At 44.1% G+C, this 23,725-nt stretch overlaps 1 protein-coding gene across 2 annotated transcripts in view; it reads left to right on the top strand.

The window, feature by feature from the left end:
- CRYL1 (crystallin lambda 1) overlaps nucleotides 1-23,725 on the top strand; it is a 131,567-nt gene that overhangs the window by 3,006 nt on the left and 104,836 nt on the right. Inside the window, exon 2 of one of the 2 annotated variants that reach the window (XM_045444059.1) lies at nucleotides 13,300-13,407. The exons of the other annotated variant lie outside the window; for it this stretch is intronic. Coding sequence (XP_045300015.1) covers nucleotides 13,300-13,407 — 108 coding nt within the window. The remainder of the gene's footprint in view (nucleotides 1-13,299; nucleotides 13,408-23,725) is intronic. 2 annotated transcript variants of the gene reach the window in all.

The following is a 23,725-nucleotide window of genomic DNA, read 5'->3' as shown; positions in this document are numbered from 1 at the left end:
TTTCACTTACTATGATACCTTCAAGATCCATCCATGTTGTCACAAATGACAAGATATTCCTTTTTTTAAAAAATGTTTATTTATTTTTGAGAGGGAGACAGAGTGCGAGCGGGGGAGAGGCAGAGGGAGAGGGAGACACAGAATTTGAGGCAGGCTCCAGGCTCTGAGCTGTCAGCACAGAGCCTGATGTGGGGCTCGAACCCACAAACCACGAGATCATGACCTGAGCCAAAGTTGGATGCTTAACTGACTGAGCCACCCAGACGCCCCATAAGATATTCCTTTTTAAAGCTGAGTAGTATTCCATCGTCTGTGTGTGTGTGTGTGTGTGTGTGTGTGTGTGTGTGTGTGTGTTTATACATCATGTCTATCCATTCATTCATAGGTGAACACTTAGGTTGTTTTCATATCTTGGCTGTTGTAAGTAGTGCTTCAATGAACGTAGGGGTGCATATATCCTTTCAAATTAGTGTTTTTGTATTCTCTGGTAAATAACCAAAAATGAAACTGCTGGATTGTATGGTATTTCTGTTTTTAATTTTTTGAGTAGTCTCGATACAGTTTTCCATAACGGCTGTACCAGTTTACGGTCTCATTAGCAGTGCACACAGGTTCCCTTCACACCCTCGCCAACACTTGATGTTTCTTGGGTTTTTGAGTTTAGCCATTCTGACAGGTTTGAGGTGTTACCTCATTGTGGTTTTAATTTGCATTTCCCTGATTGTGATATTGAACTTCTTCTCACATGTCTGTTGGCCATTTGTATGTTTTCTTTGGGAAAAAATGTATTTAGATCCTCTGGGTGGTTTTTTGTTATTGAGTTGTGGTTCCTTATATGTTTTGGATATTAACCCCTTATTGGATATGTCATTTGCAAAGATCTTCTCGCATTCACCTTTTCATTTTCTTGATGGTTTCCTTTGCTATGCAGATGCTTTTTAGTTTTATGTGGTCCTATTTATTTATTTAAAAAAAATTTTTTTTAATGTTTTTATTTATTTTTGAAGGAGAGAGAGAGACAGACCATGAGCAGGGGAGGAGCAGAGAGAGGGAGACACAGAATCCCAAACAGGCTCCAGGATCTAAGCTGTCAGCACAGAGCTGGATGTGGGGCTCGAACCCACGAACTGTGAGATCGTGACCTGAGCTGAAGTCAGACATTTAACTGACTGAGCCATCCAGGCGCCCCACCCCCCTTACTCTTTTCAATCTCTTCTTTTTTTTTTTTAATGTTTATTTTTGAGAGAGCAGGACAGAGCGAGAGCAGGGGAGGGGCAGAGAAAGGGAGACACAGAATCCGAAGCAGGCTCCAGGCTCCGAGGCGTCAGCCCAGAGCCGGACTCAGAGCTCAGTGTGGGGCTCCCTAAGGGGCTCAACTCACCAAGGGTGGGATCATGACCTGAGCTGAAGTCAGACACTTAACTGACTGAGCCACACAGGCGCCCCTCCATTTGTTTATTTTTGCTTTTGTTTCCCTTGCCTTTGGTGCCAGATCAAAAAAAATATTGCTAAGATATGTGTCAGGGAGCTTACCACCTATGTTTTCTTCTAGGAGTTTTATAGTTTCAGGCCTTAAGTTCAAGTCTTTAATTCATTTTGACTTTTGAGATATTTTTTGTGCATGTATAAGATAGTGGTCCATTTTCATTCTTTTGCGTGACTGTCCATTTTTCCCAGTACTATCTGTTGAAGAGGCTATCCTTTCCCAATTGTATATTCTTGTTTCCTTTGTCAAAATTAACTGACCAGATCGGGCGCCTGGGTGGCTCAGTCGGTTAAGCGTCCGACTTCGGCTCAGGTCATGATCTCATGGTCCGTGAGTTCGAGCCCCGCGTCAGGCTGTGTGCTGACAGCTCAGAGCCTGGAGCCTGCTTCAGATTCTGTGTCTCCCTCTCTCTCTGACCCTCCCCCATTCATGCTCTGTCTCAAAAATAAATAAACATTAAAAAAAAAAAAAATTAACTGACCAGATATGTGTAGGTTTATTTATGGACTCTATTCTGTTCTGCTGATCTGTTTGTCCGTTTTTACACTAATACCGTAGCGTTTCAATTACTGTACTTTTGTAGTATAGGTTGAAACCAGGGAGCATGATACCTTCAGCTTTGTTCTTCTTTCTCAAGCTCCTTTGAGCTTTTTTTGACTTATTTTGAATTATTTGTTATAGTTCTGTGAAAAATGCCATTAGGGTTTCGATAGGATTGCATTTGGGTAGTATGGACATTTATTTATGTATGTATGTATGTATTTATTTATTTGTGTTTATTTTTGAGAGAGACAGAGCATGAGTGGGGTAGGGGCAGAGAGAGAGAGGGAGACATAGAATCTGAAGTAGGCTCTAGGCTTTGAGCTGTCAGCACAGAGCCTGACGTGGGGCTCGAACCAATAAGCTGTGAGATCATGACCTGAGTGAAGTCAGATGCTTAACCGACTGGGCCACCCAGTATGGATATTTTAACAATCTTAATTCTTTCAATCCATGAGCATGGAATGTGTTTACATTCATTTATACCTTTAATTTCTTTCATCAGTGTGTTAAAGTTTTATGTCTTAAAGTGTACAGGTCTTTTACCCCCTTGGTTAAATTTATTCCTGTACACTTTGAAGTCTCTTTTGTCTGATACAAGTATAGCTATGCAGCTTTGGTTTCCATTTGCATAGAATATCTTTTCTTTTCCATCCCTTCACTTTCAGTCTGTGTGTGTCCTCATATCTGAAGTGAGTCTGTTGTAGACAGCATATAGACCTTATTTTTTATCTGTTCAGCCACTCTTTTGATTGGAGAATTTAGTCCATTTACATTTAAAGTAATTATTGATAGGTATGAGCTTATGGCCACTTGTCAGTTGTTTTATGGCTGTTTTTGTACTTCCTTTCTGTTCTTTTCTTCTCTTACTCTCTTCCCTTGTAGTTGAGTGATTTTCATTAGTGTTTTGTTTAGATTCCTTTCTCATTGTCTTTGTGTGTCTGGTGTAGATTTTTGCCTGTGGTTACTTTGAGGTTCATGTAACAACTCTCTATATAACAGTATACTTTAAGTTTATAGAGTCTTATATCTGAATTCATTCTAGAAACTGTACGTTTTTACCCCCTCACACGTTCTGTTTTTGATGTCATATTTTACATCTTTTTATTTTATTTCTTAATAATTATTCAAAGTTAATTGTACCACTTTTGTGTTTTACTCTTCATATTAGTTTTATAAGCAGTTAATCTACTGTGTTTACAATATACTTGCATTTACCAGTGAGATTTTTACTTTGATATGTTTTCTTGTTACTTGTTAGACCCTTTTCTATTCAGCTTTAAGAAGTCCCTTGAACATTTCTTGTAAGGCTGGTTTAGTGGTGATGAACTTGGTTAGTTTTTGTTTATCTGGAAAATTCTGTTCTTTCTTTCTTTCTTTCTTTCAAGTTTATTTGAGGTGGAAGGGGCAGAGAGAGAGGGAGCGAGAGAATCAACTCAGGGCTTGATCTCACAAACTGTGAAATCATAACTTGAGCTGAAATCAAGAGTTGGATGCTTGACCAACTGAGCCATCCAGGCACCCCTCTCCTTCAATTCTGAATCATAACGTTGCCAGGTGGAGTATTCTTGGTTGGAATTTTGTTTTTTTCCTTTCAGTATTTTGAATATACCTTGCCACTCCCTTCTGGCCTGCAAACGTTCTGCTGAAAAATAAGGTCATAATCTTATGGGGTTTCCTGTGTATCTAACAAGTTGTTTTCTTCTTGTGCTTTTAATAGTCTCTGTCTTTAATTTTTGACATCTTAATTATAATGTATCTTGGTGTGGTGTCTTTGGGTTCATCTTTTTTGTAAATTTTTTTTAATGTTTATTTATTTTTGAGAGAGAGAGAGAGAGACAGAGTGTGACCAAGGGAGGGGCAGAAAGAGAGGGAAGCACAGAATCTGAAGTAGGCTCCAGCTCTGAGCTGTCAGCACAGAGCCCAATGTGGGGCTCTGAACTCACGAGTGGTGAGATTGTAACCTGAGCCGACTGAGCCCTGGGTGCACCTGTTTTTGGGTTTATGTTATTTGGAATATGTTTTGCTTCTTGGAGCTGGCTGTCTGTTTCCTTCCCCAGTCTAGGAAGTTTTCAGCCATTATTTCTTCAGATAAGTTTTCTACCCATTGATCTCTTTTCTCCTTTTGGGACTGCTATAATGTGGATATTATTCCACTTGATATTGTCCCATAGATCAACAGCTATCTTTGCTTTTTAAAATTTTTTCTTTTTGTTGCCCTGAACGGGAGAGTTCCACTGCCTTGTCTTCCAGGTTGCTGATCATTTCTTCTGCTTCGTCTAGTCTGCTGTTGAACCCCTCCAGGGTATTTTTCAGTTTATCTATTATGTTCTTCAATTCTGTGACTTCTCTTTGGAACTTTTTTATGTTTTTGCCTCTTTGTTGAAGTTTTCACTATGTTCATCCATTCTCCTGAGTTCAGTGTACATCTTTATGACTACTACTTTGAACTCATTATCAGGTAGATTAGTTATCTTTATTTCATTAAGGTCTTTTTCTGAGGTGGTGTCACATGCTTTCATTTGGAACGTATTTCTCTGTCTTCTTATATTGCTTGATTTTGTGTATTTGTTTCTTTGTATTCTGTGAAACAGCTACTTCTCCCAGTCTTGAAAAGTTGGCCTTGTGTTGGAGATGAACCTTATAGTTCAGCCTTGCTCTAGCTTGTTGTTTAGCGGAACTTTGTGAAAGCACCCTGCTTTGTTCTCCATAGGTTGCAGTTGTTGAGAGTATGCCAAGACCTGTCAGTGTTTCAAAAGGAGGGATCTCCGACAGTGCCTCGTTTTAGGCTGATTGTAAGCCAGATCCTCAAGCAACAGCTTCTAAGGTGCATAAAAATATATAGTCTTATATATATAATTGTAAACCCTGATGACTTCCAGACCAGGTGATCCGGAGGTGTCCCCTGGGCAATAGTTGCAAAAATCGTGGCTTTAGGCAGGTGTGTAAACTCCTTTCTGGGCAGTATCAGCAAACAGTGGCTGGGTCAAGGCAGAGCGCTAATATGGTGTCTCCCTGCCCATGTTCCCAGGGGGCACTGCTGTGGCCTCTGATTATGTGGCAAGCCTAAAGCCTGCCTTTTAGACTGAAGCTTCAGAACATGAAAACAGGCCTTGTCACATGAAGACTGGGAGTGTGTTTCTGCCTTCTGTTGTGCAGTGCCTGGGGTTGATGGCCTGCCAGGGAGTGTCAGATTGTTTCGGACCTGTGGGGCCCAGAAACACAATCCCCTGTGGCCACCAGAGCCAGGCAGGCCTCCTGTGTGGGCTGTGGGTGCCTGTTGGCCGTGGCAGGGCAGGCCAAGCCAGTATTCTGTAGAGGTGGGGATGGGGCACTCCCACCTAAGGTAGTAGGCTGGGGGGTGTATAAAACTGGTGCTTGCTAAAGCTGGCACCAACAAGGCAGAAGGAGAACACAAAAATGGCACCCACAAGCGCTTCCATCTCCCGAGAGAGTCCCAACAAGTTCCTGCTTCTGCTCAGATGCTTTAAGATTAACAAGTGAGGGATACCTCGGGGCTCAGTTGGTTGAGTGTCCAACTCTTGATTTTGGCTCAGGTCATGATCTTGTGGTTCATGGGATTGAGCCCTGCCTAGGACTCTGTGCTGGTAGTGTGGAGCCTGCTTGGTATTCTGTCTGTCTTCTCTCTCTCTGCCCTTCTCCCCTGCTCACACTCCCCATCGCTCCCAAAATGAATAAATAAGCTCAAAAAAGAAAAGATTAACAAGTGAGTCTCCTTTGCATATGCTAGGTGCCTTTCAAATTGTTGCTTTTGCGCTAGGCCCCAGGGTCTGTGGGCCCTTTAAGAGTGGATTATTTAAAAAAAATTTTTTTTAATGTTTATTTATTTTTGAGAGACAGAGAGAGACACAGCATAAGCGGGGTAGGAGCAGAGAGAGAGAAGGAGACACAGAATCTGAAGCAGGCTCCAGGCTCTGAGCTGTCAGCACAGAGCCCAACACAGGGCTCAAACTCACAAGCCGTGAGATCATGACCTGAGCCGAAGTCAGATGCTTAACCGACTGAGCCACCCAGGCACTCCAAGAGTGGATTTTAAAAAAATTATTTATTTGTTTTTTAAATTTGCATCCAAGTTAGTTAGCATATAGTGCAACAATGATTTCAGGAGCAAATTCCTTAATGCCCCTTACCCATTTAGCCCATCTCCCCTCCCACAAGCCCTCCAGCAATCCTCTGTTTGTTCTCTATATTTAAGAGCCTCTTATGTTTTGTCCCCCTTCCTGTTTTTATATTATTTTTGCTTCCCTTCCCTTATGTTCATCTGTTTTGTAGTTTAAATTCCTCACATGAGTGAAGTCATATGATACTTGTCTTTCTCTGACTGATTTCGCTTAGCATAATATTCTCTGGTTCCATCCACATAGTTGCAAATGGCAAGATTTCATTCTTTTTGATTGTTCTGTTTGTTATGGAACCAGGCTGGAATGCCAGCGGAAAAACCAAGCGTCACTCTGAGATCTTGGTGGATTGGAGTTTTATTTAACACCGAATGCAAGTGGGGAGGGTAATCTATAGTTGTCAGCTTCCATATCTGTGGGGGTTTTCACGCAGGCAGCAAAGGAAGAAGAACCCGGAGGAGGGGTCTCTAAGCTAGAGACCAGAGTCTGTTTTTGCCCCATAGGCCATCTTTGGCGTACTGTGTTCACTTCTCCAACATGTTGATTGCTTCATTCTTTTAATACTCCATTGTCTATATACCACATCTTCTTTTTTTTTAATATTAAATTTATTGTCAAATTGGTTTCCATACAACACCCAGTGCTCATCCCAACAGGTGCCCTCGTCAATGCCCATCACCCCCCCCCCTCCCTCCCACCCCCCATCAACCCTCAGTTTGTTCTCAGTTTTTAAGAGTCTCTTATGTTTTGGCTCCCTACCTCTCTAACCTCTTTTTTTTTTTTTTCCTTCCCCTCCTCCATGGTCTTCTGTTAAGTTTCTCAGGATCCACATAAGAGTGAAAACATATGGTATCTGCCTTTCTCTGTATGACTACTTTCACTTAGGATAACACTCTCCAGTTCCATCCACGTTGCTACAAAAGGCCATATTTCATTCTTTCTCATTGCCACGTAGTGTTCCATTGTGTATATAAACCACAATTTCTTTATCCATTCATCAGTTGATGGACATTTAGGTTCTTTCCATAATTTGGCTATTGTTGAAAGTGCTGCTATAAACATTGGGGTACAGTGCCCCTATGCATCAGCACTCCTGTATCCCTTGGGTAAATTCCTAGCAGTGCTATTGCTGGGTCATAGGGTAGATCTATTTTTAATTTTTTGAGGAACCTCCACACTGTTTTCCAGAGCAGCTGCACCGCTTTGCATTCCCACTATAAGTGCAAGAGGGTTCCCGTTTCTCCACATCCTCGCCAGCATCTGTAGTCTCCTGATTTGTTCATTTTAGCCACTCTGACTGGCGTGAGGTGGTATCTCAGTGTGGTTTTGATTTCACATCTTCTTTATCCATTCATCCATCGATGGACATTTGGGCTCTTTCCATACTTTGGCTATTGTTGATAGTGCTGTTAGCGTGGTATAAACATGGGGGTGCCTGTATCCCTTCGAAACAGCACACCTGTATCCTGTGGATAAATGCCTAGTAGTGCAATTGCTGGGTTGTAGGGTAGTTCTATTTTTAGTTTTTTGAGGAACGTCCATACTGTTTTCCAGAGTGGCTGCACCAGCTTCTATTCCCAAGTTTGATAAGTTCTTTATAGATTTTGGATACTAACCCTTTATCTGGTATGTTGTTTGCAGATATCTTCTCCCATTCCATCGGTTGCCTTTTAGTTTTGCTGATTGTTTCCTTCACTGTGCAGAAGCTTTTTATCTTGATGATGTCCCAATAGTTCATTTTTGCTTTTGTTTCCCTTGCCTCTGGAGACGTGTCGAGTAAGAAGGTGCTGCAGCCGAGGTCAAAGAGGTTTTTGCCTGCTTTCTCCTCGAGGATTCTGATGGCTTCCTGTCTTACATTTAGGTCTTTATCCATTTTGAGTTTAGTTTTATGTATGGTGTAAGAAAGTGGTCCAAGTTCATTCTTCTGCATGTTGCTGTCCAGTTTTCACCATTTGCTGAGGAGACCGTCTTCATTCCATTGACTATTCTCTCCTGCTTTGTCAGAGTTTAGTTGGCCATATGCTTGTGGGTCCATTTCTGGGTTCTCTATTCTGTTCCATTGATCTGTGTGTCTGTTTTTGTGCCAGTACCATACTGTCTTGATGATTACAGCTTTGTAATACAGTTTGAAGTCTGGGATTGTGATGCGTCCAGCTTTGGTTTTCTTTTTCAGGATTGCTTTGGCTATTCGGGGTCTTTTCTGGTTCCATACAAATTTTAGGACTGTTTGTTTAGTTGCATGAAGACTACTGGTGTTATTTTGGTAGGGATTGCAAGAGTGGATTTCTTGTTACCTATAGCCCTATGGTTCTCCTGGAATTAAGCCCCTTGATTGTCAAGATCAAACACTTTGGGGGGCTTGTTTCTCTGGTGTAGTTCTGTAGGGTTGGGGTGCCTAATGCGGGACACAAATCCCTTGGTCATTGGGAACAAAATCTGTATTATGATGAGACTATGGGTGTCACAGAATAAATGTCTACCTGCGGTAGTTTTTTTGAAGGACTAATTTGGAATTATGAGTTGGGAAGCTTTTAAGCATATCCGCGCCAGTCCTCTCCTCTCGGCCGAGTTCACCGCGTGCGGGCGCAGGACGCGGGGGCCTTAGCCGAGGGAGGGGTCTGCGGCCGACGACGCGGCCCCGGAGGCCCCGTGGAGCTCCCACCCCCGCGGGCGTCAGCCCGGCCAGAGGTGGGCGAAGGTTTCAGGCGGGCGAGTCACTCCGGAGGGTTGTGGTAGTTTCTCAAACCGCAGAGGGCAAAGAAGGCGCGCTCTCGGTTCTGAAGCGTGTCGTACGCGCAGCGAGTGCAGCAGTCATTGGGGCGCGGAGTGGACGCGCGCTGTAAACGCTGCCGCGGGACTGTCCCTTCTAGACCGAGGCTGCAAGCAGGGCTTCCTTTCTGGTTGAATAAATCACCGCATACCGCAAACATTGTGACACGGGCAGTGGGACGAGGAGTTTAGGGCCAGTGGCTGGCCCCGTGGGATCATCTGCACGAACGTTACTTGGCCTTTTAACTTCCTGCCTTGCGGCTCTGGAGAGAGCGAGAGAGCGAGAACACGTCTGTAAGGAAGAGAAGGAGGTCTTTTCTGGACAGCGAGAGCATGTCTGTCAAGAAGAGAAGTCTTTATGCAGGGACGGTCTCCTTCAAACTCTGGCTTGTGGCGGATAGTGCAGGGCGACAGCTCTGTTAATAGAACTTTCTGCAAAGAGGGAAATGTTCCACTTACGCTCTTGCTGTCCAGGCCGGTGGCCCCTGCCACAGGTGGCTGTTGAGTACTCGAGATGTGACCTGATTTTTAAAATTTATTTAAGTTCAGTTAATTTAAATAGCAGCATGTGGCTAGAGTCGACCGTCTTAGTGCAGTTCTAGAGCATTGAGGGCTTCATAAAACTTAATAAAACTGCAAAAAATGTTGCAGAAGAATACGGAGTAAAATCTACTGTATAATCCTGCGCCCTTTCCAGAAGTTGAGCAGAGGTGGTTTTAGTTGTTTCCGCTGCGTTTTTCAACCAATGCCTTTGCATAATATACCTCGTAACAAGATAGGAGCCCCTCTCAGTCGCCCTTTGTGTGTGTTAAGGGCTCAGCTCAAGGGAGCGTTGCGCGAGGGCTTTGAAGCCTGGATAGCACTTCTGTGGCGTTAACAGGATTTTCAGGTCAATTGGAGGCAAGCCGCGCTCTTCCCTTCCACCGCTTGGGCCCAAGCCCCACAGAAGGGGGGCTTTGTGGCGGTGTGGGGCGCTCCCCGGACTCAGAGTCGGAACTGTAGATGGGCTGAATTAGGAGGGGGAGCGGGGGGAGACCCAGTAGGGACGATAACGTCTCGGAGCCCATCCTTGGCTTCGGCTGTTCTTCTAGCCCCGCTCCCGCAAAGCAGCTCTCGTGGGCGCCGCGGTGAAATAACCCCACGTCTGAGACCAGCGCGTCCCCCTGCATGTTCTGCCTACTTGCAAGCTAGTAATTCAGCGTGTTGCTCTTTCCTGAACGCTGGCAGAGGACACGAGACTCACGGGTCAGAGACAGAGGGCTTTCTTAATCATAGCAGGGCAGGCGGTATGAGCTACCTGCTTACGCATTTGTCCCCTTGCCGTGGGGGTGGGATGTGCACATTCCAGGTGCGTGCCTGCACATTCAGTGAGCGTGTTCCAGTGTGGGAACGTGGAGCTTGGGGAAGCCACTGTTTATAGGAAGGGGTAAGCAAGCCTGCTGTTTGTCTTCAAGGGACGCATTTTCCTCCCCTTGAGGTGGTGGCTCACTGCGTAGGAACTCCGGAAATGGTCGGGGAGGAGCAGCCAGGCCGTACGTTCTTGGCACGCCTGGCGAGGCTGCAAGTGCCCGCAGACAAGTGCCCCCACCGCTTCATGCTCTGCTTTGTCCACACGCCCCTTCGGGACCCTCTAAAATGGGAAATACGTTGCTGCTGACATTTGCACCGCATTTTAAAAAGCTTCTTGTTTAGAGGAAACCCAGACAGTGTTGTTGATTTGTTTTTAAATTGTATAGAGTAGAAATTGTAAGGACAGTTTGTGGACGGGATGCAGCTTGCGTTTGATATCCTAAGTGGCATTGGAAGATCTCAAGGTTGGAAGAAAAACGGAGCGTAGTCCAGCTGCCTATCCGAAATTTGGTGCTAAGTGATTACCTGCCTCTGTTCAGACACCCCCAGTTCCAAGGCTTTTCCACTTGCTTGATCACTGGGGCTGCCTTTTCCTGAGTAACATTAAGCAAGTGTCAGGATGACGAAGCGGTGGCAATAGGTACGGTGGCCTCAGAGCGCAGTGCTGGGTTGTCTGCGGGAAATCCCGCTCTACAGCATGTAAACGTGGTATTTCTTCCAGCCTACTAGTATCCCCGACTTGACCGCATTTCTCCTTTCAGTAACTGCCACATTTTCCCTTAAATCTCAGTGAAATTGTCCATTGTGTCTCTAATTCCTTTGTCCCCGTCCATATTCTTTATATTATGGAAAAGTTTCAAATCGTGTTAAAGTTGGGAGAATAGTACGGTGAAAACTTGTGTACCCCTTCTACCCCAGTTTCAACAGTTATTAACACAGGCCTAATCTAGTTTCATTTATATCCCTTCTGCGGATTAATTTGAAACAAGTCCCAGACATTGTGTCCTTTCACCTACAGAGATGTCAGCGTATATACCTAAAGGATCAGGGCCGCAGTTGACCCTTGAACGATGCAGGGACCAAGGGTGCCAGACTTCCCCACACAGTTGGAATTCGGTGTATAACTTTGATTCCCCCCAAAACAAAAGCCTTATTGATAATATGAACAGTCAACTAACACATATTTTTATGTGATACATATTAAATACTGTGTTCTTGCAATAAAGTAAGCTAGAGATGTTAAGAAAATCATAAGGAAGAGAAATATATTTATAGTACCGTACTGTAAAAAATCTGCATATAAGTGGACACGCATAGTTCAAACCCTTGTTCAGGGGTCAACTGTATTTTATTTATTTTTTTAATGTTTATTTTTTAATGTTTATTTTTGACAGAGAGAGTTAGAGCGTGAGCAGGGGACAGACAGAGAGAGAGGGAGACACAGAATCTGAAGCAGGCTCCAGGCTCTGAGCTGTCAGCACAGAGCCCGACACGGGGCTCAAACTCCTGAGCTGAAGTCAGATGCTTAACTGACTGAGCCACCCAGGCGCCCAGAAGGATCAACTGTATTTTAAAAATATAGAACTGCGGGGGCGCCTGGGTGGCTCAGTCGGTTGGGCGTCTGGCTTCGGCTCGGGTCATGATCTCGCAGTCTGTGAGTTCGAGCCCCGCGTCGGGCTCTGGGCTGACAGCTCAGAGCCTGGAGCCTGTTTCAGATTCTATGTCCCCCTCTCTCTCTCTGACCCTCCCCCGTTCATGCTCTGTCTCTCTCTGTCTCAGAAATAAACATTAAAAAACAAAAATTAAAAAAAATATATAGAACTGTGATACCACCGTCATGTATAAAACATTAACAGAATTCCTTGCTATCATCACATAATGTCTTGAGATATCCAGTCAGCATTCAAAATTTACCTGATTACCTAACAACTTTTTTAGACTTGGTTTGAGGGTCCAAGTAAGGCCCACACGTTCTATTTATAGTTGATATAGCCTTCTTTCAATCTATAGGTTTCTCCATCCCTCTTTTTTTTTTTTTTTTGATTTTCTTGCAGTTTCCTTGTTGACGAACACAGTCATTTGTCCTGTGGAATTTCCTACATTCTGGACTTTGCTGCATGTATGCATGTGGTGTCCTTTACTGTACTGGTTCCCCTGTCCCTCCATTTCTAGAACTGGTAGTTGGGTCTAGAGGCTCATTTCTCTTAGACGCAGGCAGGCCTTCTTCCGTACCAGTACGTCAGAACTGCTCTTATCACTGTCCCCACCCCCATTCATCTTGCGAACCCCAGCGGCCAGCCCTCAGTTTCGATGCCACCTGGCACCTAATATATGCTGATGCTGAAATGCTGGTGATGGTAGCAGTTAGTATTTTCCCCCCTCTTCCTCAAATAAGTAATATCTCTGTTCTTCACATTAAGTGACTTGCCTAAAACAGTGGTCAAATGGGGGTTCACATAGGGGCCTTTTGCCTCACGACACCCTGCCACTTTACTACTGTGATTTCTTTTTAATGTTTATTTATCTTTGCGAGAGAGAGAGAGAGAGAGAGAGAGAGAGAGAGAGGCCGAGCGTGAGCAGGGGAAGGGCAGAGAGAGAGGGAGGCAGAATCCGAAGCAGGCTCCGGGCTCCGAGCTGTCAGCACAGAACCAAACGCGGGGCCGGAACTCACGGACAGCAAGATCACGACCTGAGCCGCCGTCGGATGCTTGACCGACTGAGCCACCCCAGGTGCCCTGCGCTACTGTAATGTTCGTTTCAGCGTGTGAACTAATGGTAACTGCCTGACATCTGGCAGTGCGCCAGGCATAATATTAATGCCGACACTGGAGTTGAGAATTCAGGGGCTCCTACACAGAGATACAACGTTTCCAATGAATACAGCTATCAAAATGTGTAACTATTCTTAAGTGTTTTAGAACAGGGTGCTGTATAATTTTAAAAATTTCATTCTGGGTTGGGAATGAAAAACTGTTCCATTAAGTTAACTGGAAGCCTTTCTTTCTTTCTCTTTAGTGGACTCATCGGGCGAAGCTGGGCTATGTTGTTTGCCAGCGGAGGCTTCAGGGTGAAACTCTATGATATTGAACAACAGCAGGTCACAAATGCCTTGGAAAACATCAGGTACGTTAGCTGGCACCTTCTGGGAGGGCTTGACACGGCTCTTTTGCTCTCAGGGGGTCTTGGTTATCATATTCTCAAGGCTTCAAACACTGGTGATCTTATTCTTCCCTTTGGTGACGGTTCCAGTGCCTTGGAGCTGGTAAAGAGACCCGCAGTGGCTGAGACGTAAATTAAGACCGAAGAAGGAGCTCAGATGGTGAGGAAAGGACCCTTAGGGTTGTAGAGATGTGTGATGGGAGTGGAGTCGCTGAACAGGCATCTGAGGCTTCCAGCCGGAGTGAGTGAGTGAGCTTACCTCGCTGTGTCCCACAGGGCTGGACGTCTGGGTCTCCCTGTGGTCCCCGGGCAGACAGCGGTGGCTCACAGCACGCGGTAGCCGGAGCTGCGTGGGCATTGCGTTTTAGGAACAGGAGGTCCCGAGGTGTGTTTCGACCTATTGATCTAATGATGCCAGGACTCAAATGAACCGTGACAACTGTGATAGTTAAAGGCCTCAGAGTAGGTGAACTTACATAGGCTGAGTGCTAAGTTCGGGGGAGGGCTAAGTTTTGGGAATAATCACAGGGGGCAGGATAAAAACAGGAACCAAAGGAAAAAGGCCAAGAATGAGGGAGGTCAAAGATAGAGGCTCCAAACAAATGCAATGTTCCGGAAGATGAAAGGGCTCTAATTCGTGACCTCTTCACCCAACATGACCATCACTGAACACAATTTTGACCGTCTCACACATGGTGTTGTTCAGGCAGGTATTCTCTTTCTTGGGGGATATCCGCAAACGTGCAACCTGAAGTTGTAGTCGTGTAACAAGACTGTGCTTACTTTATAGTTTATTTTTTGAAAAGACTAATATACATGGCTACTATTTAATATTATTGGTGCCTGATTAGATTGAACTTTTAAAAGCCAGTTTGTAAAAGTTTTGCATCAAAAAAACCAAAATAATTTATTGCTATTAACAGCCTTATGAAAGAAAAGCACATCTGAATTCTTGCATATCTAAAACTTAAGTGTACACACTTTTCTCAATAGCAGTAGCTTTGTTTTTGTAGCCCATCTACACATGACTCTGAGTTCACTTAAATATGCAGAACTGGTTGTACTTCTTTGGCAGGAAGTAGAGATCTCAGGGTATCTTGTGACTGACTACCTTTTTCTTCTGGAATTATTACTAGCAAATAGTAGCAGGAAAATCAGGTTGAATGGTGTCATGTTGCCCTCCGAGGGAAGACTACATTTTTGGTCTTATCACCTAAGTAAAGCCAGCTGCTTCCCTTACTTACGCAAGATTTTCAGATGCTCCTTTCCTGGACACAGAGACCAGGTTAAGAGCATTGAGTCCAAACCTTATTTTTGCATATACCTTGGTCAGTAGAAGAGTTGTGAGTTTCAGTGCTTTTTCAGTCCAAAAAGAATTACTGCTGCTGCTTTCGGTAAGTCACCCGTGTCACTTGGCACACAGAGACTGTTAGCTCACGTCAACAGCACTGGGTGTTTGGCTGTGGTCCTAGTACGTTCGGGAACCGAGACTAGAACGTCCCTGACCACGTCTGAGGCACAGGTGTAAGGAGAGCCAACTTGATCTTTTTCGTCAAGAAGTATAAACGATGCATCTTCCTGATTGGGTTGAGTTGACTGATGGGTCAAAATAGTTTGTGCCCACCATGCCCCCTTTTATGCCACTGGTTTATGTTCTTCATTCATCACACTAGGTTGTGAGCTCCATGGGGACTGAGAGTATGCAGTATACTCACAGTGCCTTCATTAGTGAAGTGGTTTGTGATCTCTGCCAGCCATGACGGCCGCAGAAGGAAGCCACATGCACACCTCTTGACCCCAGAGACGGGCACCAGCTCAGTAATTGTTTTAAGTGAGTCATGGGAGCCTTTTCTAGAGTCTCAGAAAGTACTTCTTGGTGTGTCTTTTGTACACTGTCTCCCTACCATCTGTCCAACCCTTGCCGTTTGCCTCACTTCCCATCATCCCATCCTTCCAAACATCTTATAGTAGGAAATACATGGTTGAAATCTTACTACTTCTGCATGAAAATTCTATGTTAGACTTACTAGACACTAATCTTAAACGAGTATAAATTGTACATCTTGATTCTGAAATTGTAAAAATTAACTTAAACTGGTGCAGTTGATTTATTTTTTAAAGTTACAGCATTAGAAGATGAGAGGAATTATCACGACTCATGCCATACCAAGAGATCGTGGAGAATTAAAAAAACATTAAAAAGATGTCACGCAAGACTAATTGTTCTCTAGGAGTGGTAAGATGAGAAACTTAAAACTTCTTTAAATCTCAAAATAGAAAGGTAGCTTGACCTTAGAAGCCTCGTTAGCTGCTGCTTTACCACTTGGTTTTTGGTTTCCATTGTATGCCTGATATTCGGCACGTGTTAGGTCTCAAGAATCTGAGACTGAATGTATTTTAAGAGAAAAACAATAATCAGGTAAAAGTTATAATATGGCCTCCCAGATCAGGACATGACTTTTTGGAATTTGGATCCAGCATCATTTCCATGTAGTGACAGGCCATTCTCGCCATCACCAGACCAGGGCGACCTGGCATGAGCCATATTGATATCTCAGGGACCGCTCCACTCTGAGGCAGAGGACAAACTGCCTTGTTTTACACGAGTCCCAATCTGAAATCACTATCATATTTTGATAAACCTTCTCTTTACAATTTCTGGATTGCCGTCTCTTTACTACCTGTAGGTGGTCATTCTCGTATGCATATCCCCCCAAAATGAATCTGCTTTCTACACAGATTAGGATTTAATAAACCACCAGAAGTGATCCCTGAAACCAGGTAGCTGCCCTGTACTCCTGCCTCCTGAGTAACTGAACTCCTTGTCTCTGAACTGAGGCATTTCTAATAACTGGGTTCCTGGGGATGTGTTTAAATTGCTACCCCAACCCCTACACTTGCTTAAATATCTTGAATTCAGTTGTGATCTGGGTTCCTCTGGATTGATCTGTTCTGGTTTGAAAGGAACTTTTAGTTTTCCTGTATACCTTTTGGCTAGAATAGCTGAGTGTGATCACAAAATGCCCATAAACTGCTTCTATCCCTGTCTGCACACCTCCTTGTATTGTGACTTTGCTGCTCCCACTGCCCGACTCTGGGTTTGGCCACAGACTTTCACTGGCCAGTGGGACAGAGAGCAAATGCCATGCAAGCAGAGGCCTGGAAAGCTCCTGTGCATTGAGAACTTGCCCTCACTTGCTGCTGGGAACCCTTCCTGCCATCCTTCATCCTGTTGGTCAGTTCAGTCTGGCCCCCTAGAGACACGTGGCCCAGCTGTCAGCCGGCACCAGCCAACACCAGCACCGACCCCTAGATAGATGAGCGAAGCCATCCTCGAACAACAGCCCCTAGCTAACCTGCCACACGACCGCAGCGTCACGCACGAGCTGAGCTGACTGCAGCCAGAATTATGATTCCCAGGATTGTGACAGTAGATTGGTAGATTACCAACATACCAAACGTTGGCCAGGTTCCTGTGCTTAGATTGCTGTCCTCTACTGATTCTAGGTTCTGAGGGCTTCTGGTTTTGTCTTTTTACAGCTTTTACAAGGGAATTCTGCTTCTATGGGAAGTGATGGAAAACTGTCAGTCCCTTCGCTGTCTTAAGGGAACATACCGTGAATGAACTTCTGCTGGGAAACAGCGTGCCCATTTGTTTATGTATTGTCTAGGTCTGTTTTCACTCTACAACGAGTAGTTGCAACAGAGACCAAATGACCCATGAAGCCTGAAATAGTTACTATCCTTTCACTCCCACCAAGGGAAATGGATCAGCAGTGTGTGAGTAATAATTAACATGGCATGAGATTTCAGGAGAAGTTGAGCAGGCCTAGCTGAACTGATAGCACACGCTCTCTTGTCAGGTGAAATGTGAACATAGATTTTGTAGGTAAAACTCCAAGGCTGGGGAAAATATATGTCAGGCTGCAAAAAAATCAGCTATATTTCTATACATTGGCAACACATAGTTTGAAACCAGTAAAACATTTGCTACAGAAAATGTAAGCAAACTAGGGATAAATATAAAAAGAATGTGAAATACATTCATGGAGAATTTTAAAAAAATGTTATTGAAGGACAGTTAATAAAAAGTAAATGGAGAGACATCTATCCTAGCAACAGCCTGTCTTTGGTGGTTTAATTGAAACCCTCCTAGAAGTGGGGGACAGGGAGTGGGTTGACTAAACCGAACTGCATGGAAAAGTTCAGAAGGGATCTGAGGTCCTGATGCCAAAAGTTCACACCAGTGGGCTATGGGTTCAGCCAGGTCATTCAACTTGACTTATCTATGTGTTCACAGATCATGCTGTCACTTGGCTGTCATTCGGACAGTGCAATTGATTGCTTCATTTCAATTATTTATTTCCCTTCCCAAACAGAAGTCGTGTTGCTTTATCTGATTTGTAAAAGGTATATATGCTGGTTGTACATTCAACACATTGGGGAGAAATAAGAATATTTCGACTGTCTCTGAATGGTAGGAATAAGAGTGAGTATTGTTGAACATTTTTTTTTTTTCAACGTTTATTTATTTTTGGGACAGAGAGAGACAGAGCATGAACGGGGGAGGGGCAGAGAGAGAGAGAGACACAGAATCGGAAACAGGCTCCAGGCTCCGAGCCATCAGCCCAGAGCCCGACGCGGGGCTCGAACTCACGGACCGCGAGATCGTGACCTGGCTGAAGTCGGACGCTTAACCGACTGCGCCACCCAGGCGCCCCAGTATTGTTGAACATTTTGAGGACACATGCTTACACCTTGATCTGGCACGCTTCTGTGCATGTGGACACGCACGTATTAACAGTGAAAGTAGGGCTGTGAAGGCTTATTTGGTATTGGGCGTGGACTCAAGAATGGCATGAATTCTGCTTTGTCTGGTCGTCCGCCTGTGAGGTTTCCAACAGTGACAAACAAAGTACACGTGTTAACTGAGCCAAGGCTTGATACTCAAGTGTAAACTTTGGTGAAATCAACACTACTTGAGGCTTAGTGGGTCCTCTGCTCCCCTGAGTATCTCCCCGCCCACCAAGTCCCAATGTCACCACCAGCCTGAGGGAAGAGAACTTCAGGGTGCCCAGGCGAGGGGGGAGAAGTGGGTGCAGTGACAGGGCCAGTGGAGGCAATCAGAGCCCCAGCTGTCCTGCGGGGTGAATGGGGAGAGTTCTCTTTCTTTCTGTAGTACATTTAACTTACATACTCGCTGAGAGGTCTTCAAATTCAGGTGTGCAAGGGGGTTGGGCTGGTAACCCAGGGGAGAGAGTAAAGTAGCAAACAGGTGGATCCTTCGGCAAATTGGACCTAGTCTTTGGTGGAAGGTATTCAGGGCTTAAAAACACTGTGCTGTTGGGGCGCCTGGGTGGCGCAGTCGGTTGAGCGTCCGACTTCAGCTCAGGTCATGATCTCGCAGTTTGTGAGTTGAAGCCCCACGTCGGGCTCTGTGCTGACAGCTCAGAGCCTGAGGCCTGTTTCCGATTCTGTGTCTCCCTCTCTCTCTGCCCCTCCCCTGCTCATGCTCTCTCTCTGTCTCAAAAATAAATAAAAACATTAAAAAAAAAAAAAAAACCCACTGTGCTGTCAAGCAAAAAAGGTCTGGGGCCACTCTTTAATATTTTTTTTTTGTATTCTATCCTTTTATTTCCCATTTCAAAAACATTAGGAATGATTTTTAGGGTCCACCTAGTATCCCACTGCGGAAGATGAGCTGTGCTGTTGGACATGTGTTCCTCCATTTTCATATTGCAGTTAACTTAATACAAGAATTTTGTAGAGCTTCAACTTGATCTGCCCGCGTGTAGTTAGCACGGTCCCTGGGGCACTCAGGAAGTCCAAGGTGGGCCTCCCTGCCAGGGCGGCAGAGCCTGGTTAGAGGACAGGAAATGGCAGTGCCATGTCTAAGTATCCATGTCTGCCCGTCTCCTTTCTTGGACTCTTCAGTTTGTCCGGAAAAGAATCTGCCAGTTTCCGTCTGGCACTGTTGTTCCTGATCAGAGGAAAGTGCCCGGAGGTGCGTGCGTGCGTGTGTGTGTGTGTGTGTGTGTGGGGGGGGGGGGGGGGTCGGGGGTGGGGGGGCGGGGGCCTTTATCTTAACTCCCTGTTTTCAGCAGCATGGCGTCTCTCTCGGCCTCTAACGTGTCTCGTGACTTCTGCGAGTGGGGAGGGGAGGAGATTCATTAGCTCCCAGGCTGTTCTGACCTTCAGTACTCTTTGCTTTTGCTCCTTACTCAGCCATCTGTCCTATCTGGTGTCTGCAGATTCTGACCTTTGCCCGGTCTCTTGGGAGACTTGCTTCTCATTGGCTTTCCTTTCCCCACACTTAAATCTCAGCTCTCTCTACCCCATCAAGTCATTTACCATCCACTTTTGTGTTCTTTTCCGTCTCCCACAAAATCAGATCTTTTGTCCATTGTAACTTCGTGATGTCTTTGACTTTGTGGGCGTTTATGTATGTATCTGTATCTGTATCTATACCATCTATATTGTCATCTATGTCTATATATCTATATATATCTATATGTATATATCTGTATATATAAAAGTTTATTTATTTTGAGAGAGAGGGACATTAAAAGAGTGAGTGGGGGAGGGGCAGAGAGAGGGACAGACAGAATCCCAAGCAGGCTCCACACCGTCAGGACAAAGCCCAATGTGGGGTTCCATATTGAGATCATGACCTGAGGTCATGATCATCAAACCTTGAGATCGTGGCCTGAGCCAACAAGAGTCAGATAAGTACTTAACTGATTGGGCCACCCAGGCACCCCATATAGTTTTTAAAGATTCCTTTAGTTTGGTTTTATTGAGGTTTTTGGAGGGAGCAGAGGTAAATGTATGTTTTATCCAGTGTGTGTAATTAGAAGTCCAAGGCCTAGGTTATTACATGAATCAACTGGGATGACACTGGCTAAAATGATTTTCTAACTCCTACAGAATCTACAAGCCTTTTAGTCCCTTAATCAATTTATTTCTGAGTTCTGGTTCATATGGAGTTTAGTTCTTGCATGAATTCTACCCTCGTTTACCTTCTAGAAGAATCAAGTTCAAACACAATTTAAATGCCACAGTAATCACTTAAAAGGAAAATATCTTGTTTCTGTTTTTAATTATGGCAAAAAAGTAACAAAATTTACTTTTTTAAAAACCATTTTAACTGTGTATATTTCAGTAGTGTTAAGTACATTCACATTGTTGTGCAACAAATCTCCAGAACTTTTCCTCCTCCTCCGACATTGAAACTCTGTACCCATTGAACAACTTCCCATTTTCCCTCCTCCCAGCCCCTGGCAACCACTATTTTACTTTTTTTTCCTGTGAATTTGGATACTTTAGACGTCTCACATAAGTGGAATCCTGTATCTGTGTTTTTGTGACTGGTTTATTATTTCACTTAGCATTATGTCCTTAAGATTCATCCATATTGTAGCATGTGAAAGGATTTCCTTCCTTTTAAAGGCTGAATAATTTTCCATTGTATGTACACACCACATTTCGTTTATCCTTTCATCCACTGGTGGACATTTGAATTGCTTCTACCTTTTGGCTCTTGTGCATAATGCTGCTGTAAACATGGATGTCCAGATATCTCTTTTAAGTCCCTGCTTTCGTTTCCTCCGAGTATATACCCAGAAGGGGGATTGCTGGGTCATATAGTAATTCCATTTTTAATTTTTTTAGGAAGCACTATAATGTTTTCCATAGCAGCTGCACATGTCATAATCCCACTGGTAATATACAAGGGTTCCCACTTCTCCATTGTCTTTTATCTTTTTTAATTAACAAATGCTCCTCTTGAATAAAACTTAAAAAATATAAATATGAAAAAATTAAAACCACCCATATTTTGCCGTACAGTGATAATTGTTAACACTTCGTTTTCTCCAGTTTTAAATAAAAATTTAGCTTCATTGAAGTTACGATGGAAATATTTTGACTTCTGGTGCTAGGTTGACCTCTAGAGGTAGAACTGGTATGCTGCAGCCACTTACTAAAGTGCTTTGAGCAAAGTGCATTCTTAACGATTAAATAGTGTAGGTTGCAACATTCTGGCATGTGTCAGGCTGCTGAAAACCCCACTGAGAGTCCTGTCTTTTCCAGCTGTTTATGTACTAAGTTCTTCCAAAGTATTCAGTGTAAAACTAGAATAACGGGGATAAAACATTGCCAAATGGCTGGTTTTGATTTGTGGGCATAGTTCTTGAACGTGAAGACAATGTAAGGGATTGTCTGAGTATGTCTAAAAGCTCCTCCAATGTCTTATCTGGTTTGCTCTTGGGGTCCTGGAGTTTGCAGCCATCCAGGGGGTTAACGTGTGACCAGGTCTCTCCCCTCATACTCCTGTCTTTTCCAGGGGCAGAAAGGGCCTTGAGGCCAAATCACTTATATGGATTCTTCACTCTGAGTCTAATCTGCATGAGGCCATTGGTGTGGTTATTCTGGCTCCTGCCTTCTGTCTCTTTTTCCTTCCTTTCTTCATAGGGGTGTCCCTGGGAATTCTACAGAACAGTAGCTCATCTAAGCGACAAGAGCCACTCTTGTAGTCCCATCTATTTGATCTAATCTGACTCCGCACATTGGGAAGAAAGGACAAAAGTTTGCTTTGGCTTACTCATGCTTAAAGCAGGTGGTTTTGAGCGCGTGAGCCTCTCAAACATAATTCTCTAAATGATGAAATGGGTAATCATTATGTTTTCAGGGTTTAGCATTTAAAAATCCCATCTGAGTTCAACAGAAGAGGTTGGTGGATAAAAGAACTTCAGTGTTTTGTTTACTTAAAAAATGAAAAGCACATATGTCAGGATTGGTGGTTTTTAATTCTCAGAAATGTGGGGATGTTTATTCTTTCCACTTTTTTTTTTTACTTTAAAAAATAAGTTACAGAAAGAAAGTCTTTCCAGAAAAAGAACAGGGGCACTGTATTTTATTTGTCACTTGTTCCTCTGTGACAGCAAGTACATTTAAATGAAATGATTTTTTTTGTTTGTTAGCTGTAAACAGTTTTTCAGAGATATGAACATTTTTATTCTGGTTATATTTATGGGCAACGTAGTTAATGTTTATCAGTGTTATTGGTTTCTAGGCTTAGCCACTGCTGCAGGTCTAATTTATGTAAATCACGTAGTTTACAACCAAGCAGTTTAGATATGGTATAGTTTTCTTCATCCTGTCTGTCGAATTTCTGAACAAAATAGATGCGAGGCCCTTTCGGTTTATAAGGATTGAGGCACCCAGATTATATCTGTTGGTGGATGTTTATTGCAAGGCTCTTCAAGGGAGCAAGGGATCCTGGGAACTGTCTCTGCAGCTCCATCACTGTTGCAGAAGTGGGACATTGTTCAGGGGACACCCGAGCTTCTGACAGTCAGACAACAGCCCTGGTAACTTTCAGCAGTGCTGGGGAGCATTGTTTCATAGCAGGTCCTTGTCTGAGGTCCTGCCTTTCTAAACCTCACCATTGCAGCGACTCTGCTGTGGGCTCCACCGACCTTTGACCACCTTACTTCGTGGGTCTTCATTCAAACCGCCATGAGGGACGAGTTGATGGATGGGCCATGTACCGCTGGCACAGGCACCCAGTGGGCTGAACTCTGGAGCTGGGCCGTAGGTCAGCCTGGCACACCTGTTGGTAACGACATCCTGGAAGGAGTTGGTAGGTGTGCCAGGTACAGCAGGGCTCCCCGCAGGGACGATGGGAGCCCGGTAGTCTAAGTTCAAGCTCAGCAGCATTCACGAGGGAGGGAGAGGATGCAAACTCTTTGTTTTCTCCAGTGTATTGTCGACCTTCGATTTTCAAAATTTAAGCCAATGCACTGTGCCCATTAGTTCTACAAGTAATAATTCCCACCAGACAGGGTTGGGTGTGTGTGTGTGTGTGCGCGCGCGCGCGTGCCATCGTGGTCTAGTAGGAGTGAGGAAGAGGCAGTGGCTCCTATTCTGTGTGCTTTTGCAAGAAGGAGTCAGAAGACCCGCTTCCATCCCGCATGCTGCTAGCACTTTATATCTTTGAGTGATGCAGCCAGTTTGGGCCTCAGTTTCTGAAGTATCAGAGGGAATAAGCTAGATTAAATGAAACAGAAACGTGCTTTGCGTTTTGATGCGTTTCAGAAGTATATTGTTATTTTTAAGCCTAAACTTGTTGGATTCAGGTGGATTTAGGTATTATTTATATATGTATAAATATAGAATATTCTTATAATAACATATACATACTATTTTGATTTTTTTTTTTCAACGTTTATTTATTTTTGGGACAGAGAGAGACAGAGCATGAACGGGGAAGGGGCAGAGA

Source organism: Leopardus geoffroyi, chromosome A1 (genome assembly GCF_018350155.1).
Source record: "Leopardus geoffroyi isolate Oge1 chromosome A1, O.geoffroyi_Oge1_pat1.0, whole genome shotgun sequence".
In the NCBI taxonomy this organism is placed as follows: Eukaryota; Metazoa; Chordata; class Mammalia; order Carnivora; family Felidae; genus Leopardus; species Leopardus geoffroyi.
This window is presented reverse-complemented; position numbering and strand designations above follow the sequence as displayed.